General features: G+C 34.3%; 1 protein-coding gene across 1 annotated transcript in view; it reads right to left on the reverse strand.

The window, feature by feature from the left end:
• The window catches only part of LOC135835074 (melatonin-related receptor-like), a 118,485-nt gene that overhangs the window by 35,332 nt on the left and 63,286 nt on the right, over window positions 1–19,867 (reverse strand). The window contains exon 2 of the mRNA XM_065349142.1: window positions 2,658–2,852. Coding sequence (XP_065205214.1) covers window positions 2,658–2,850 — 193 coding nt within the window. The 5' untranslated portion in view covers window positions 2,851–2,852. The remainder of the gene's footprint in view (window positions 1–2,657; window positions 2,853–19,867) is intronic.

The following is a 19,867-nucleotide window of genomic DNA, read 5'->3' on the forward strand; positions in this document are numbered from 1 at the left end:
TACAGATGGAACCAAAACGTATTGAGAGATCAGACAGACGGATCAAAGACTTTAAGAGGCCAGATGGGCACCTTTGGGAAGCCAGACAGACGACCATGCGAAGCTATGGAGACAGTTCAGAGATCTTATGTGACTTGGCAGGAAGACTGACGACCTTGAGAGGTTGAGCATACGGTCCAATGACCTTGAGAAGACTGATAGACAAACGACCTTTTCAAGCCAGATGGACGGGTCAATGATTTTGAGAGGCCAGACAGAAGAACATATGATTTTAAGAGAAGTTACTAAATTGCTGAGAGGTCCCCGAGAGAAAATAGACAATTTTTTTAACTCAACTTTCTTTCAATTTTCGGGTGTAGGTCTTTCGGGGAAACGGATTCGGGATAAAAAAAATCGGGATTTTGACATTCGGGAAAACGTCTTTCGGGAAAGTGGATTCGGGGAAGTGTCCGGTTACCGATAAAAAGCGATTTCAAGAGATTTTGGAGTCTCCAGCAGATTTTTGAATTTTCCATATAATTCAGTACCTATTTGAAAACTCCTATTTTAGCCGAATGCTTCAAGATTTTCGTTTTCACTGGTTCAAGTCCAGAATTTTCTTCGGTGATTATTTTTGGAAAAAATGAAAAATTCCCAGTTTATAAACACATCAAGTGTAATGTAAAAAAAAAAAAATGGAATTGTTCAAATGTACGAGTATACCTTCTCTGTGTCCAGACTTATCAATCGATTAGTCATGGTTTAAAGCTCTTCTCGAGCCTCCAACAGATTTTGGAATTTTTTAATTTTAGGCAAGACTCTACGATTAAAAAATTTGTTTAAACTGGTTCAAATCCATATTTTGATAGGTGCTTGATGCATAGTTCTTTTGAAAACTAAAAAATTCAAAAATCCATCTTGGACTTCTGAATAACTCAAACAGACTACAGTAAATTTCAAAGATCAAAAATTGAGGATAAACTTTTTAGCTTTCAATGTTAATACGTTCGCGAACGAGGATTTTTTTTTCATAAATAAACGCTGAAAAAACTTTTGGATTTCAACAGGCAAAATCCGAATTTTTGAAATTAGCACCTTAATTGCCCAAAAGCATCTCATTTTGGCTTTTTATGCTTCGAAAGACGAAATTACAAAATCCAACGAATGCTTGAAAACGCCTCGAAACCGTCATCAATGGATTTAGGAAGTCAAAAATGGGAAAAACAGCCAATTTTAGCTCTCCTCTTCCGTTTGATCAAGTTTTTTTAATTTTTAAAAAATTTCCAAAAAACCGAAAAAGAAAATTTACAAACCGGAAATTTGTCTCGGAGATGTACATATTTTTGAATAATCTTTCAAATTTTTATGGTTCAGTCTTTTCATTTCCATCAAACTTTTGGTTTTTGAGCAGTTTTTCTACAATTGGAAATTTTTCTAACTCACAAGTAGGTGCCTGCCAACCAAATAATTGTTGGGTCTAAAAAAAAGGGAGATATTCCAACTGACAGAAAAATTTTGAAACAGACCAAGCTGAATTGGAAAGTCTACGTGCTGAAATCCATTTTCCCTTCGACTTCTCAGATTGAAATTGAATGAAAACAGTTTCGAACCGTTTTGAGCAGTTCTGGAGTCGCCAACAGATATTTTTACAAAATTTTTTCAGTGAAGTTGAAAATCTGAAATTTATTTTTATGGAAATTTGAGCTGTCAAAAATCTGCTCGAGGCTATACAGAACTGCTAAAAACGATTCGAAGCCATTTTGAATAGTTTTTTTGAAGGGATTAGGGGGTCAAAAATTGAGCAGCAAGTGTATGCCAAATTTCAGCTTTTTATGTCAATTTGGTAAAATTTTGATTTTCGCCTATTTTTTAATGGAATTTGATTTGCAAAAATTTACCAAAAATCGAAAAATACACTTTAGTACCCGAAATTTTCGCTGATGATGTAAGCATTTATGTATGATCTTCCGATTCAGTTTCATCCATTTTGAACATTTTTTTGCTAGTCAAGATAAATGTACTATCTCCCTTTTCAGCGTAACTACGTATTCAGGGATCCCATTTGATCAATTTAGAGGCAATTTTCAAAATCCATTTTTACAGGTTGAAACCCAATTTTTTTTCATGGATTACTTATTGAAAAGAAAAAAATAAAACAAATTTTAGCTTCCCTCTTCTTACATAGATCACTTTTTATGAGTCAAATTTGATTCACTGAAAATTTAAAAAAAAATAGCTTCGTGTAGTCTAATTTTTTATGTTTTTCGTTTTTTTTTTTGGTTTTGCTTCGTTATATACTTATCTTAAGTTTTTAGAAACTGAATTTTCATGAAGGATCTGTATAAAAGTGTTCTGTATAAGAACCTGAAAATCTAAAAAACTGCTTTCTTAGCTCCTGAGTGATTTCAAAATTGTCACATTTGACTCGAGTGCTCGAAAATGATGTATCAACAGAATTCTAGCGTATTATCCCAATTCAATCAAACTTTGATGATTTGTACACAGTTTTGAGGAAAATTCACCAATTTCGTTTAGGTATTCTCAAAAATGGAATGGCTTTTCGTTCCTAATTCTCAAAATTTGGAGAACAAGGTTGAATTTTAAAACCAATTGAGGAATGATAAGAACCCATTCAATTTTGCCTTAACCTAGGTACTCTATTTTTTTTTGTTTCTTACCTCTTCTGCTTAAATGTTCTTCGACTATAACAGCACTGATCATGTAAACATTTCCCACATTGCCCAGAACTGATAATCCAGACATCAGCAGCAACCTTCCAACACGACTCCATTCTGGACTCATCGTACATGGTGATACACCTACACCAGGACCCACAAACTCTGGAGTGGCTACTAAGGTGTCGTTATTCATATCTGTAAAAAAAAAACAAACAAAACCAACCTTAAGTACTCATATATAGTTACGTCAAAGATCAACGATCATATACTTAATGCGAACGAGATTCTCTATCTTATTTTTCAGTACATTAACAGTTAACACGAAGATATACGTATACTCTTATTTATGGTGAAATTAATTACGCTTTATAAATCGCATTCGAGCTGTAATAAGTAATAACTCTCTTTATAGAGTTGTAAAAGTAGAAATTTTCATTTCCTACGTGTACGAGAAAGGATTAGGATACAAGAGCTAGCTCACGATTTACGTGGCGTCGCAGTTCGCGTGAATAAAAGGTTAAAAACGCTATACGAATGTGAAGATGATCGATGCGACTCGGTCATGTTATTTACCATAAAGCCATCAAGTAGAAACATCCTTTGAATTATTTCTACGACAAGATGCGCCTCACGTATTACTACAATATACCTTTTCGTTTATGGTAAGGTGAGAGTGAGACCTCTGGATTATAAGCCTTTTAGGCATTCGACTATTAACAATGTAAGTATCGACCGCGTATTCGAAGATCGTGCCCTGTGAAAAAAATCCTCATATGCACCAGTTGTTCGCTAGAATGTCGTTATCGTTTGAATATATTGCCTACAGTGGATATTAAAGCAACCATAAAGCGCCAAATATTCGTTTTTTTGCCCCAAAAAAATCGATTTATACTCGCGAATTGCCTCGGTCAAAATAATATACGTACCTACACGTGACATATTATTACACGTGTAAATACAAAAACTTTGCATAATCTTTTTTTCAAAGGCGCGAATTTTTTCATACCTTTTCGAGCACGAAATATTCGCGAGTATGAAATTTAATTGGCTGCAGGATGAGAATCACTCGACTATACGTGATGAAAAAAAAAGATAACAAAAACAATTATCGTACTTTGCCCCTGGGAAAAATGTTTCCAACAGAATAAGCTGTTATTCGCGATAATTCGATTTTTAATTTCGTATCACTTTCTATCAATTTATTCAACTGGAAAGTTGAGAAAAACAATATTTTTAATGGATTTTCACAATTCATTAGGAAAAAAAAAATAATCACCCTATGACAGCATCATTGTCTACACCATCACAAAGCAAAATAAATAACGACGAAAATTCGTAGGTGGAAAAGTTATGGCCAAAAAATTCGACTTTTTTTCTTGCTCGGAATAATTTGAAAAGGGCCGAGAGACGACAACGAAATAAAAGAGGATTAAAAATTTCGCTTCTTGCCCATTTTTTATCCAATAAACTTTATCACGTCGCATTCTATTTTTAAAATTCACCAATTTTAGCGACGAAAAAAAATAAGACAAAAGAAATGTCGGAACAATGTTACGATATTTTGAATTTTTTTCACAAATTATATTACGTAAACGTTATTTTCATTTCTCTTATACTAGTTTTTTGATGTTTTTGGAATTAAAAAAGAAATAAATTTCATTCGCAAGGTTTCTTTTTGACGTCACGAACGGAAAAAAAATGGATCATATTTTCACCCTGTCCCGAAGGAGGTTTATTGAGAAAATGTGAGAGATGAATTTCCTACGCACAACCTTGTTCATAAACAAAAATACGCAGCAAAAAGAAAACCTGCGAGTCGCTATTTTTCAAAGTAAGATGATGTGGGATTTTTTGAATTAAATTGATAGGTTTTCTTTTTTCTCGAGTGACGTAGACAAAATTTCCTTTAGGATTCGAGACTAACAAAAATCGCACAAGAAAATTCAAATTTTTAGGTGGCATTTTACACAGGGTTTTTGAAAAATTTCAAATTGAGTACGTATAAAAATAAATTTGTTCCAAAATGGAATATCTATTTAGTCTCGATGACTAATAAACGAATGAAAATTTTACATTTTTGAAATGTTGAATCAATACTGGAAGATCCAATCTCTCAATTAGATAAGTATACTACTTATTGAATAATAAATTCGTCTTCAAATATTCGTCGTCGTCGTCGTCGTCGTTTCCTTATAAGCGGTAGGCCTATTGGCCTGTCTGCTGTGGTGTGGAACCTGTTGAGGATGAGCCTGAGGTATCAGTGAGTTTCCTCCTTGGTCTCCCTCTGCTTCTTTTCCCCGTTGGTGTATATTGGAGGACCTGTTTTGGTGATCTTGTTTCCTCCATCCTTTTGACATGATTTCTCCAATGTTTCCTATACTTTTTTATCTTTTTCATGACTGGCATCACTCCGAGAGCTGCTGTTATTTTCTCAGATGGGACTCTGTCTCTGAGAGTCACCCCTGCCGTTCTCCTCATGAACTTCATCTCAGCTGCCGTTATTCTTCTTTTATCAGATTTCTTCAGTGCCCAAACCTCGCTTCCATAAGTCATCATTGGTATTGCTAGGGTATTGTACACCTTCAATCTTGTTTCTTTTCGCACCTTACTGCTTCTCAGGGTCCTATTTATCAGTCCTGTGACTCTCAGGAACTTTGCAATCTTTCCACCAACATCTACTTCTCCCTGGTATGATATTGTGTTTCCCAGGTATTTGAAATTATTGACCTGTTCAATGATTTTTCCGTTTATTACAATCTTGCTTCTTACTGGTTCCTTTCCTTTGAAGGCCATTGTTTTTGTTTTCTCTGATGATATTCTCATATTTCAAATATTCGTTCATAAATATAACCCTGAAAGTTCCTTCTCTCTAGAAAGCTTGCAGCTAAGGAAATCTCCCAAGGTGTCCGCCTCCAACCCCCACAACCAAAAATTTCTGCAGCCAAAATGGATTTTCCAATTTAGAAAAAACATTTTTAAATCCAGAATTGATTATTTTTGTTGTTTTATTCTTTGTTTAAAAATAATATGTTTTCAGTTTTAAAAAACATTAACGCAAATGCGTGAGAATATGACATTTCTTCAAAAAATAAATCTTTTGCAAACGAATAGATTCACTTTTTTTTGAGACATTTGTATAGCAATTTATTATTGATCTGCTTGCAATCGAATCGAATCATTTACGAACGATTGGTGATTAAATAAATTGATTGACTTCTTGGTGAATCTTTCGCAAACGCATCAGTTAATTTACGATTGATTCGGTTTTTGTGAAACTATTATGCAGGAATTGATTTATTTTCAAACGAAACGAATCGAATCGAATCATTCACAAATGATTGAACAAATTGATTGATTTCCAGGTGAATCATTCGCGAATGAAATAATAAATTATTAGGGAATCATTCACCAACGAATTGATCAATTGTTGGTGAATCATTCATGAACGAATTGAATAATATTTGGCGACTCATTCGCGAAAAAGCTGGATAATTTTTTGGTGAATTATTCGCGAACGAATTAAATAATTTTTTGACGAATCATTCGCGAACGAATTGATTGAATTGTTAGTGAATCATTCGTGAACGGATCGAATAATTCTTGGTGAATCATTCATTCCTTCACGAACGAATTGAATAATTTTTGGTGAATCGTTCGTGAACGAATTGAGTAATTTTTGGTGAATCATTCCCAAACAAACTGAATAATTTTTTGGTGAATCATTCGTAAACGAATTGAATAATTTTATGGTGAATCATTCACGAACGAATTGATCAATGGTTGGTGAATCATTTGCAAACAAATTGAATAATTTTTGATGAATCATTCGCGAACAAATTGAATCATTTTATGGTGAATCATTCGCGAACGAATTGAATAATGTTTGGTGACTCATTCGCGAACGAATTAAATAATTTATTGACGAATCATTCGCGAACGAATTGATCAAATTGTTAGTGAATCATTCGTGAACGAATCGAATAATGTTTTGTGAATCATTCACGAATGAATTGAAAAATTTTTGGCGAATCGTTCGTGAACGAATTGAATAATTTTTGGTGAATTGCTCGTGAACGAATTGAATAATTTTTGGTGAATTGTTCGTGAACGAATTAAATAATTTTTTGGTGAATCGTTTGTGAACGAATTGAATAATTTTTGGTGAATTGTTCGTGACCGAATTGGATAATATTTAGTGAGAATCATTCACGAACAAATTGAATATTTTTTGGTGAATCATTCGCGAACAAATATAATCATTTTTTGGTGAATCATTCGCGAACAAATTGAATAATTTTATGGTGAATCATTCACGAACGAATTGATTAATGGTTGGTGAATCATTCGCAAACAAATTGAATAATTTTTTGATGAGTCATTCGCGAACGAATTGAATAATTTTTTGGTTAATCATTCGCGAACAAATTGAATCTTTTTTTGGTGAATCATTCGCGAACGAATTGAATACTGTTTGGTGACTCATTCGCGAACGCATTAAATAATTAATTGACGAATCATTCGCGAACGAATTGATCAAATTGTTAGTGAATCATTCGTGAACGAATCGAATGATTTTTGGTGAATCATTCGCGAACAAACTGAATAATTTGTCGGTGAATCCTTCGCGAACAAATTAAATAATTTTTTGAAGAATCATTCGCGAACGAATTGATCAAATCGTTAGTGAATCATTCGTGAACGAATCGAATAATGTTTTATGAATCATTCACGAACGAACTGAAAAATTTTTGGTGAATTGTTCGTGAACGAATTGAATAATTTTTGGCGAATCGTTCGTGATCGAATTGAATAATTTCCTGGTGAATCATTCACGAACGAATTGAATAATTTTTGGTGAATTGCTCGTGAACGAATTGAATAATTTTACGGTGAATCATTCGCAAACGAATTGAATAATTTTTGGTGAATTGCTCGTGAACGAATTGAATAATTTTATGGCGAATCATTCGCAAACAAATTGAATAATTTTTTGTGGAATCATTCGCGAACAAATTGAATAATTTTATGGTGAATCATTCGCGAACGAATTGATCAAATCGTTAGTGAATCATTCGTGAACGAATCGAATAATGTTTTATGAATCATTCACGAACGAACTGAAAATTTTTTGGTGAATTGTTCGTGAATGAATTGAATAATTTTTGGCGAATCGTTCGTGATCGAATTGAATAATTTCCTGGTGAATCATTCACGAACGAATTGAATAATTTTTGGTGAATTGCTCGTGAACGAATTGAATAATTTTATGGTGAATCATTCGCAAACAAATTGAATAATTTTTTGGGGAATCATTCGCGAACGAATTGAATAATTTTATGGTGAATCATTCGCGAATGAATTGAATAATGTTTTGGAGATCCATTCGCGGACGAATTGAATAGTATTTGGTAACTCATTCGCGAACGAATTAAATGATTTTTGACGAATCATTCGCGAACGAATTGATCAAATTGTTAGTGAATCATTCGTGAACGGATCGAATAATTCTTGGTGAATCATTCACGAACGAATTGAATAATTTTTGGTGAATCATTCCCAAACAGACTGAATAATTTTTTTGTGAATCATTCGCGAACGAATTGAATAATTTTATGGTGAATCATTCACGAACGAATTGATTCATAAATTATTTAAAATTATTAATGAATGCCCCAGATGGATTCAAAATCTGTCTTAACTGATGCTGAAGATAGCGGACGACTTAAGGAAATGGATCTAAGTATTTTTAGACGTTTTTCAGTTTTTTCTCAAGGTGTAAGTACTCTTCTTGTCTTGTCAAAACTCAACACACCACTCACCTTCCTACTTCTACAATTTCCAAAAATTAGCGAAAAATCGAGAAATAAATTTCAGCTCTTCAAAATTCAATTCTGATGTGTTCACGAATCTCTCTTTCAATAAGTCAACTCAAATTTCAGCTCTATATGAGAGCAAACAGCATCTAGCAAAAGTTTCTAGATGTAACAATGCCATTTTATAGTTAATAGTTATGCTACGAATCAAATAAAAACTTCACGTTGATTTGCCCATTTCTACCTCTGAACCTACAATACTCTCAAAATGAAAAAAATTACCGCAGTACGATTATTCTGCTCACGCTCCATCTACCTCCCATTAAAAATGAATTAACAGTCAATTTGGACATTTCATTTATAGCGATAATACCGTCGCCTTCGGCAAATATTTATTCTTACGAGGGAAAAAGGTTAAAATCGGGGAATCGTCGTTGCTGGGGTTTCGATATTATCAACTGAGACGACGACTCGTTAAACAATAAGACAAAACGTCACCATTTACGCCTACTAAAATAAACATAGGCAATCGTTTATTCGTATCGCATACATTATAGCATCGAAATGAAGAAGAAACAACCCAGCCTGAAAGAAGGCCCTTTTTCTCGGAATAGAAAATTCAAAACAACGTCTACAATATTCGCAAACACAACCGCATGGGCCACACATCATACGACTAGGCTATTTATCTGGGATAACCCTCGATTGCAAAGGCTTCGCTTGCTACATTGATGCTCGCGTATATAAATGCACTCATATAATTACGATTCGGTTGAAAAATTTCTCTCATTTCCTGCCAACAAAGAGAAAACGTATTTCGATATTGAACGAATTATGGAACGAGAACGAGAACGAGTGAGAAAGGGGACAGGACAGAGCAGCGAACACATACAGAATACGAGGAATCGAGACGATGCATACGCCACCGCGAGCCAGGACTTTAACCCCTGCAGAATTGAAATTTTGCGCTTCAACGCCGAACAATGGCGTCGAGTTTTTTGTTTTTAAATGAAATTTTCTATCTTCGCAGATACCAACACCTGCAGAATTCCGAGCTCGACCAAATCTAACGAACTGGTGGAGGCCAAAGTTGGGAATATTTTAAATAATTACCCTGCTATTTGAGTATACGAGTATATAAGAAAAACAGAGGCATGTTTTTATAAAGGAGGCACAATATTATGTATTATAGATTCTTCTCACTGTAGTAGCTTTATTGCGGTTAACGTCAAAGCAGCTCGGTTTTTTGTTATGTAAATTATAATTAAGCTGTCACGAAAAATAGTTCGTAGTAAAAATCGATGTGCTAAATCGACGATTTCTTTTATCAAGCCAGCTCAGAGTAGCTCGAGCTGAGAGTACGTATCGCTCGCAGCTGCGTGTGTGTATCCAAAAAGCAAATATTTTTCCATCGTGTTCGTATACGCGAGCTAGTTCGTACACATATAAATATACGTTCGAGTTTAATTAATTCCCACATATACACACGCTCCAACTAAAATTAATTTTCTCGTCATGATTTCGCCATTCTTACGCGTACGAGTTTTTTAAAAGCCACCCTCGGAACTACGATCGAGTATATAGTCTGTCTACATACTACACGTCTGTGCGCCGCCAAAGCTCGTGCAAATAATTTCAAATATCCATCGACGAGCCACCTCGAACAATAAAATTCACCATTAGATAAATAGTATGGCCAGAACGATGCGAAATTTCACCAGCAACGAGAAACAACTCGCAGCTTTTTTGATCGTAATAAAAATTTCTCGACACGTGCGCATCGCCTCATAGTTCTCGCAGCAACAACGCGATGGCGAATATTTCATACTACATTACTCGACTATTCGTCCTAATTCATGAAAATTCATCGCTTTCGTCTCATATTTTAGAATTATGCTAAATTTTCCGACTACTTTGAGCTTCGAGGTTTTTTTCTTCCGCGCTCTGAATGGTCTGAGAAACAGTATAACCTGAATTTGATTATCTTATATCTTTCTTCCAAGGTGAATGAAGATTGAAAGTTTAAAAAGGGCTCAATGTAAAGCTGTAAGAAGACCTTTTTAGCTTGTCTTCCTTTTTTCGATTACTTAAGATTGCTTTTTTTTTTATTCGGCTGGAGTTTGCTGGACTAGAAGTGAATTCGTGGATTTAGATTTTGACATGCAATTATATACCTACGATTGAAAGGCTGGATGCATTAAATTTAAAAATACGAGCAGGTGATTTATATGGTACTTATGTGTATAGTTCAAAAAAATAATCGGAAATGGGTGCTGCAATTCTTCCTTATCGTTTGGTAACCTACAATTTTCATAATTAATTCCAGGAGATGTATTCGTCTAGTAGGTACCTACCTACTTAACTCTGAAAATATGTACAAGCTGTGTTTTTCTTTAAAACTTCATAAATTACTCGAGAGAAGAACCATTTGCTCTTCAAACTTCAATAAAATAGTAAAAAAATTCAAAAATTCCAGAAAATCTGACCTCACAATCGGGAGCTTAAGAAATTATGTTTCTATGAACTTTTTCCTCTAGCCTCAGAAGTAACTTTTTTACAGGGTATTTTTTTCTTTTCTCTAAAACAGGTTTTTTTTCAATTCTTCTGATGTAAAATCATGGTTTTTAGACCTCTGAATAAACCAGACGATCACTAATCGATCATAATAGAAAATCCATGAATCGAATCTGAAAAATCGATTTATTTGCGATTTTCGATCCCACAGGACAACATGATCATGTTTGAAATAAAATGTAATTTCAGCTTCAAACATAGACTTTCATCGGATCAAAAATTAATCACAATTGAAAATCGATTAACCGAGTTTTAAAAATCGATTAATAAGCGATTATCGATTGCATATGATCGATCATTGGTCGAACTCAAAATACATTGATATTAACGACTTTCGATTCCATAGGATAAATCATGTTTGAAATGAAAATTCAGTTCCGGCCTCAAAAATGGCCTTTCGTTCGATCAAAAAATGAAAAATTGATCATGATTGAAAATCGATTAGTTAAACACCAAAAATCGATCAATTTGCGATTATCGATTTCATATGATCGATCACAATTAAACCTTGAAATAAAAATTTACCTAATTTCAGTCTGAAAAAGAAAAAAAAAGAATTTTATTCGATCAAAAATGATTCATGATGAAAAATCGATTGGTCGAACCCAAAATACATATCGATTCATTAACGCCTGTCGATTCCATAGGATCACTCATGTTTTAAATGAAAACTCAGTTTCGGTCTCAAAAATAGCCTTATATCCGACCAACAATTGATGATCATGATTGAAAATCGATTAATCGAGCTTAAAAAATCGATTAATTTGCGATTATCGATTTCATATGATCGATCAATCGATCATAATTAAACTTTGAAATAAAAATTCAATTTCTGCCTGAAAAATGAACTTTTTTTCGATCAAAAATTATTCATGATCAAAAGTCGATAAATCGAACCCAAAATATCGATTTATTTACGATTTTCGATTCGTAATGATCAATATTGTTTGAAATGTAAAATCAATTTCAGCCTCAGAAATAAATCTACCGATTAAAAATTGATCATGATTGAAAATCGATTAGTTGAACACCAAAAATCGATCAATTTGCGATTATCGATTTCATATGATCGATCATACTTGAACTTTGAAATAAAAATTCAATTTCAGCCTGAAATTTCATGATCAAAAATCGATCAATCGAACACAAAATATCGATTTATTTACGATTTTCGATTCCTAATGATCAATATTGCTTGAAATGAAAAATCAATTTCAGCCCCAGAAATAAATCTCCCGATTAAAAATTGATCATGATTGAAAATCGATTAGTTGAACACCAAAAATCGATTTCTTTGCAATTTTCGATTCCGTTTCCGTATGATCGATCATGTTAGAAGTGAAAAGTTGGCCTCAAAAACAGATTTTCTTATCGAAAATCAATCATGATCAAAATCAAATAAGTATGTAATCAAACCTCAAAATTCGAATCATTAGCGATTTTCGATTCCAAGTTGCCAATCATGAGGACACACTTTTCGATGAAAAATTAATCATCATTAAAAATCGATTTGTCAATTTTCGATTCCATACTATGATCGATCATGTTCGAAATGAAAAATTAATTTTTATTTTTTAGCCTAAAAATATAGACCTCTTGATCAAAAATTGATCACAATCAAAAATAGATTACTCAAACTCCAAAAATTAATTTAGGTATTTTGGATTTTCTAGTTCGTATGTATATTATGTGATCGATTGCGCTCGATATCATCATGTAGATATCTAAGTCTAATGAATTGTTTTATTCTATGTTTGTTTTTATTTGGCAAAAATCTACCAACTATTTTAATTTTCCCCCAATTCTCTGATGAGTGTACTCGAGATTTATTTTTCCTTAAACTTTTTTAGAATTTCATCAAAAAAGTAAAAATTTGTTAATAATTTTTTTCATCCAGTTTTCCTAAAATACGCCAACGATTTGAAATTTTTTGCTTCAAAAGAAAAATCAGGTAGGTAAGGGTAGAGGCACCAAATATGGACCACTTTTTTTTGGAGGATTGCCACTTGAAAACTATAGGAGGTAGAAACCTTCACAAAGGCTTAAAATGAATTTCCATCCTTCCACCAACACTGTACAAAACTTCAGGGGTGAAGGTCAACTTTAAGTATGTTTTTTTTATTGTTGAGTGATGAGTGTCAAAATGACAGTTCGAAATTTTGGACGCCTAATATGGACCACCTATAAAATTTCAAAATAAACATACTTTCACATTTTTCAAAAGGTCATATTTATTTGTAGAAATGAACAAAAAAACTTATTCTAAGCAGTTCAGGTTAATTTTAAATATTTTTTTCAAATTGTTGAATGACAAGTGTCAAAATGACAGTTCAAAATTTTGGACGTCTAATATGGACCACCTAAAGAATAATTTCAAAATAAACATATTTTTACGTTTCAAAACATCATATTTATTAGTAGAAATGAACAAAAAAAAGTATTTCAAGCATTTCCCTTTTCAGCGGCTGTAAAAAAATGAGTAAAAAATTCAATATCACAGGTGGTCCATATTAGCGCACCCCATAAAAAAAAACTTTGCACCAAAAATTTCTGTACATACCCTCATTTTTAGCAAAAACTGATCACTCCAGCAGAAACTACATCCTTTTTTGATATTATAAACATCAATGCCATTTAGAAAATTACACCACATATATATTTTAATGAAAGTTGAATGACACACTGAAAAAATTTTTCAGTGTCTCAAAACAGTTTTTTGTAAATTTCTCAGCGAGTTTTGACTTTACAGTTGTAATTTTTGTCTCATTCGTTTTTTTGATGAAAAATACATCAGAATACATTTTTTCCTGACAGATTGCGCTAATTACCAATGAGAACGGGCGCTGGTCCATATTGCGGACTGGTCCATGATTGGTGCTCTTACCCTACTCACATCTCATTCAAGTCAGAATTCAAACAATATGAAAATTGAAAATAGCTTTAAGAACGTAAAAAAAATACCCTCTTAAACATTCATAAAATTCCAAAAACTCGTTACAAAATCCGGCAAAAAAACTCGAATGCAACACTTGCTCAAAACTGTAATAAGAAAATGAAGAAAAATACACGAGAATTGTAGGTCATGCCTGCGTTTTACATCCAACCCCGAACCCACCACCCACCTTTCGTACACTTTTGAAATGCCTGCTCGATATACTCGCGAGCTGATTTCCCTGCACCTTGACTAATACGTTTTTCGAATCGGTAAGAAAATATTCATCAGTAAACAGCAAACTTCACAAAGATTTCCTCCCTACTGAGCACACCTTAGAAAGCTCTCGAAACTTAATCGCAACACTCGACGAAACGCGAAGCAATGTAGGTATAAGGGAAAAAACAACTACAAATATTTAAACCTCTTTGTACCCCTGTACATCTACCACTTGTAGTTCAATTTTGATTAGGCCTACTATAAATTCTCTAAACACGAGATTTGTCGGTCAACTACGTTGAGTCGAGAGCGTTTATAATAAATAACGAATCGATCTCAGTGCTTCGGGGTATTTTTGAACATGGCGCGTGGATTGCCAATACGGCGTCGTGACGCCATCTCGTAAAATCTTCGCAATCGAAATGATTTTTTAAAGGGTTAAAAGGCCGAGTTGCTCGTATTTAGGGCAACTTGCTCAGAATTAGATTCTCTTTGTACAGAATTTCCCGCGGATTTCGCCATTCCGGATACGTGAAAATTCTACCTTGTAATTTTACATACAAGGAACTGTATTTTGTTCGTATTTTTACAAATCGTTTTTCGAATATGCATATGATGGGAAAAAATCGTGCCAACGAAAGAAATACGAATATTTTATTCATCGCGGTAACAGACTAGAGGAGATAGAAGGGAGGTGAACGTGAAAAAACGAAAGAAAACGGGCATTAACACAAACACTATACGCTGATATTTTCACTTGATATCTTTATTTACCAACGATGACATTTGATTGATTTCTCATTCTATCAGTGTGGCCAATTTTACCGAGGGAAAAATAGGTAATCCAGAATTCTAGTACAGTACATGGAAGTAGTTCTCATTCGATTGCTTATTTCTGCCAAGTCTACCTATCAAAGTGAACACGCAATTTTACGTACATACAGGGTGTCCAGAAATATCGTGAACCCCTAACAAAGTTTTCTGCTAAATATTTTGGTTGGTCACAGTGAATGATAATAATGATAGCGCATGATTGGTTGTTAGACTGAGATGATAACATTCCACTAACCATACGCATCTATTTCACGTTGCCAACCTATATTTTTGATTAAAAACTTTCTTTGGGGTTCATGATATTTCTGAGCACCCTGTATGTAAAAATTAGGCACCTCTCTAAGTAAATAAACCCCTGCCTAATACACTTCGTGGAATAGAAATTTGAGTGATTCGAAAATACCTACAGGGTGTTCTGGTGAGTTATCATCGAGGCCAAATCGTCATAAACGTATAAGTCGGTGGACACATCTTGAATTTAGAAAGTCGAAACAGGACCTCGTGCAGGAGCAGGAAGAAAAATTCTGAAAAATTGAGTTCTACGTCATCATAGCCAATTTTAAAAACTTGAAAAAAAAATTTTTGAGCCATTTTCTTGATTGTTTGAAATTGTGTAAGGACTGATTATGCAGTATTTTCTACCATTTGGGTACCCTATTGACAAAAAATACACGTTTTAGTTTCACTTTTCAGCTATTATGCCCACGTTTTTTCAAATCCGCTGTTACTCTGTTCTACCTGAAACCAGTTTTGTTGAAGTAGACCGCATTTTTTTACTGCATTTAGGCCATATCACACTCCAGAGGGGGTTGGATGGTATTTCATAACAGGATTTACACATGGCGTTTACGCGATTGCACCGAGTGTAAACGCACAAAAAACGCAGTCTCAGTTTTACATGTCCCAACTGCAGTTTTCTTGTCAGTAGGGTAGATGGGAGAAATTCATTCTGCCTTTAGTCAATGTACTTACTAAATAGTTCCTTAAACACAACCTCTACAATTTTGGTTCATTTCAACCAACAAGTTGAGAGAGAAACAAATTCGGAGTTAACAAACAAGTGTTGCCCTCTAACAGTAAAATGCATGAAATACATGTTATGCTGAAAGGGGGACATTTCCATGCTCACAAACGCTTACACACGCGCATACTTGACTAATTGTCGAGATGCGATTCTCAATGAAATGTCAAATATCGCCCTTTCAGCAAGTCGATGGTGGCGCTGCCGCAAGATATCAACGCTGAATGAGAAACCAGTCATCTTGCGAAGTTGCAACTCCCTACATAGGCTAGTACCTATTCTAATATTTATGTAAAACATGATCTGGAGATCTGTTTGAGTAAATATGTTCCAGTATTCCAACAATATGAACTAGTTGCAGTGTTCCAGTATGTGTTCTTGTCATCTTGTGATCATGTGATCTATCAGTGGCAAAGCGTCCATGGAAGCAAGGGAAGCATTGCTTCCCTTTAAAATTTCCGAGTTGTAGAAAATTAAATTAATTAAAAAATATCAGTGCAAATTGACAATAAAATATGAAAAAATATTTTAAAATAATCGAGAATACTATCTTGTTCAAATGTCATCCGATACACTGTTTCTATTACCTACAAAACTCATAAATCTGTGTGTTGGAAGCAAGCTGTACATTGATTCCAAAAAACCAGTTTTAAGGGAAAAAAGAATCATGTTTGCCATGCTTAACGTGTGCGTTAGAGTGTCGAACGGTGATTCTTTGGAAGCAAGTCGCTAGTTGCTTCTAGTTGTTCGCTGACTCTTATTTACGGTTCTGCGTTTTATGCGCATGCGCGTGTTTATAGCTCTGATTTAAAAATTAGGCTATGGAAGTTTAAGTACTTCATTTTTTGATAATTTTCACTACAACTTTGCTTCCCTACCAGTAAAACTCACGCCTCGCCACTGTGATCTATTTCATAATAGAGTACATAGAAAAAAATATGATAGAATCTCAAATAAAAGCCTATTTTCAGCAAAAAAATAACTCTATCATTCACTCTGGAAATGAACCAAAAAAGTTTCAAGTTATCAGTTATGCTGGTAAAACTTCTAAAAAAATTGAAAATTTATGCCAGAAGGAGGATCCTACCATCACTTTCGCTTACAAAAATTCTAATACCCTTTTCAAACGAATCTTTTCAAAAGTTAAAAACAAAATTCCTACCATGTCCCAGAGTAACGTAGTGTATAAAGTTACATGCAACAACTGTAATTCTGATTATATCGGTGAAACGAAACAACATCTTCGTGATAGAATGTATAGGCATAGTTTGGATGTTAAAAATGGAAAAACTACTACTGCTCTGTCCGAACACTCTGTGAAATACAATCACAAATTTAATTTTGATCAGGCTAAAATTTTGCATAAGGGGTGTGGGAATTTACAAAAAAGAAAAACAGCTGAAATTCTACACATTTTAGATAATCCTAATTGTATCAATAAAAAAACGGACGTTTCAGGCTTTGACTCGTACAAAGCTTTGGTGCAATACAAATAGGTACCTATTTTATCTCCGTTTCTCGCTACTCTCGTTACACACTATTCCACTTGTTAGTTATTCATATCACCTGATGAAGGTACTGTGTGCCGAAACGTAGTGTATTCGTAAATTTATTCTCGATCAATACAAATAAATAACCAAGTTATTCTACCAATTTGTGTTTAATTTTTTTCTATGTACTCTATAAATTCACTTGGTTTTTTCATGGTTTATTTAAAATTCGGTGTGATATTTCATAATACAGCAATTCCAGTTACACAGATTGATTTTGTAATGATGTACTCGGGGCCCAACAGCAAATATGCATTGGTCTGCTTGGTATCCTTATTGCAAATCTCAATTTATTGAGTGTTGTTGTAAGAGGTCTGGCAACTAAGTTCCAGGAAGCCATTCTGAGAGGTAGAAGATGCAACACTGGAGTGTTTGCGAACACGTTGTCCAGTAGATTGGACCTTCCTTTAGTAATGTTCAAAGTTTCAATGCCGTAGGTTGTTCTGTTTTTTTGTGCGTATTTTTCGAACGTAACTTTTGGTACAATGTCGTGAAAAGGAGGGTTGCAAATTACTTCTTGGAGGAATGGTCACCTCCTCAAGACATCTTAGTGTCTCCTCACTATTTCTACACCGCAGATTTGATTCCTATGGACCTCTAGTTCATTCTCAGTTGGTGTTTACCTGAGAATCAACACCCATTGCATTTTTGAGGAGGACTCAAAAACCTCTACTCAAATTTTGAAAAATTCACCTCTGAAAGACACAAAACAGTTTTCTAAATGGGAGCATTGAGTAGAAATATGATGCTTTGAGTTGAAGGAAGGCTACAATAACGACTTATGAGGTCAATCTCCTTTGAAAATCATTTTTTACTCACCTCAGAGGACATTTCCTCACAGCCACTTGGCAACAAGAATCTCATGGCCTACTTTTTGTGAGGTTTTGATCATCTGATCTTCCTCAAACATTTCCTTAATTTTTCTTAACATCGCGTTTGACCTTTCAAGACATTTACCTCTCCCCCAACTGAAAGTCTGATCTCCCTGACTCGAGCATCCTCCTCAAGTCACTCCTTAAAGTTTCACGACGTGACCTTAGAAGTTGTTCACTTTAAACAGCTATAAACCCCACAAAATTCACCCAATCGACTTGAAACTTATAACAGTATTAAAGGAAGGTCTAATCTACACAACAATGTGTTTGCGAGCACACCAGTGTTGCATCTTCTACCTCTCAGAATGGCTTCCCGGAACTTAGTTGCCAGACCTCGTAGATGGACCTTCCCTCATCCATTTATTGATCCCTCCCAAGGTGATGTGTACTAGTACACTCCTTTACAACACTCTGTGTTATTCCTTTCAAACTATACAAACTAATTTTACGTAATTAGTACCTTAGGTTATTTTTAATAGCCTTGTGATATTTACAAATAAACATTGCTTAAAAATAACCAAAATGAATTTTTAATCATAAGGTTCATGTTTTACATGTTCTATGTTACATAAGTGTTCACTCTGTGTCCAAAAAATAGGTATTGAGGTGGTAAATCGTCAGATACCTAGGAAGCTCTAGAAGCAAGGTACAGCTCACTGCCTTGAAGTAAGTAGGTACTTGAGCAAAAGTAATTATTCAATGCATGCACTCTGTACAAAATATTCCATTACAATTGATAATTATGACCAAAAAATTGATACCTACACCTGTTTTCAAACAATAGCTGGATATTTCCAGCGTAAATCCTGCTAAAAACATAGGTACCTATAAAGGGCTATTTTTCCAACAGTCTGAATCAATGAGATAGGTAAAATGACCGCGTTTTTAACGCTTGAAATATCCCGAGCCACGAGCCAGACCGTTGTTGACCTCAACTTGTACGAAAGTTACGCCCTTGTGCGACTTATATGCCTTATATAAGTCGGGTATCGTATGACATGAAAAATTATCCATTGTTGTGGTCAAATGCAACGTGATGCAAAAGGCATCCCTTATTATAATAATGATGTATTAACCCTCGATAAATACTAATAAGCTTGATAAAATTCACTCTCAATGTCGTCTGCGTAATCAATAATACGATAAATAATTAGGATATACGATACGATATTGGAATAAACCAGAGTCGAGACGTCGCTTTAATTACTCATATCTACGATGTCGAAAATTACATTACCTAAACCTAACAACTTTAACGATCCCTCGGTGTTGTTGGTTTTGCTTTTTTCTTGGCTCGGTTAACCGCGACTCTCGACGTGTTAACGCCGACGATGATGGTTGGTTTATTAGCGAAAGAATAAGTAAGCTACGAGTCAGAAAAGACATGTTCAA

The sequence above is a fragment of the Planococcus citri genome, chromosome 2, assembly GCF_950023065.1.
Source record: "Planococcus citri chromosome 2, ihPlaCitr1.1, whole genome shotgun sequence".
NCBI lineage: Eukaryota > Metazoa > Arthropoda > Insecta > Hemiptera > Pseudococcidae > Planococcus > Planococcus citri.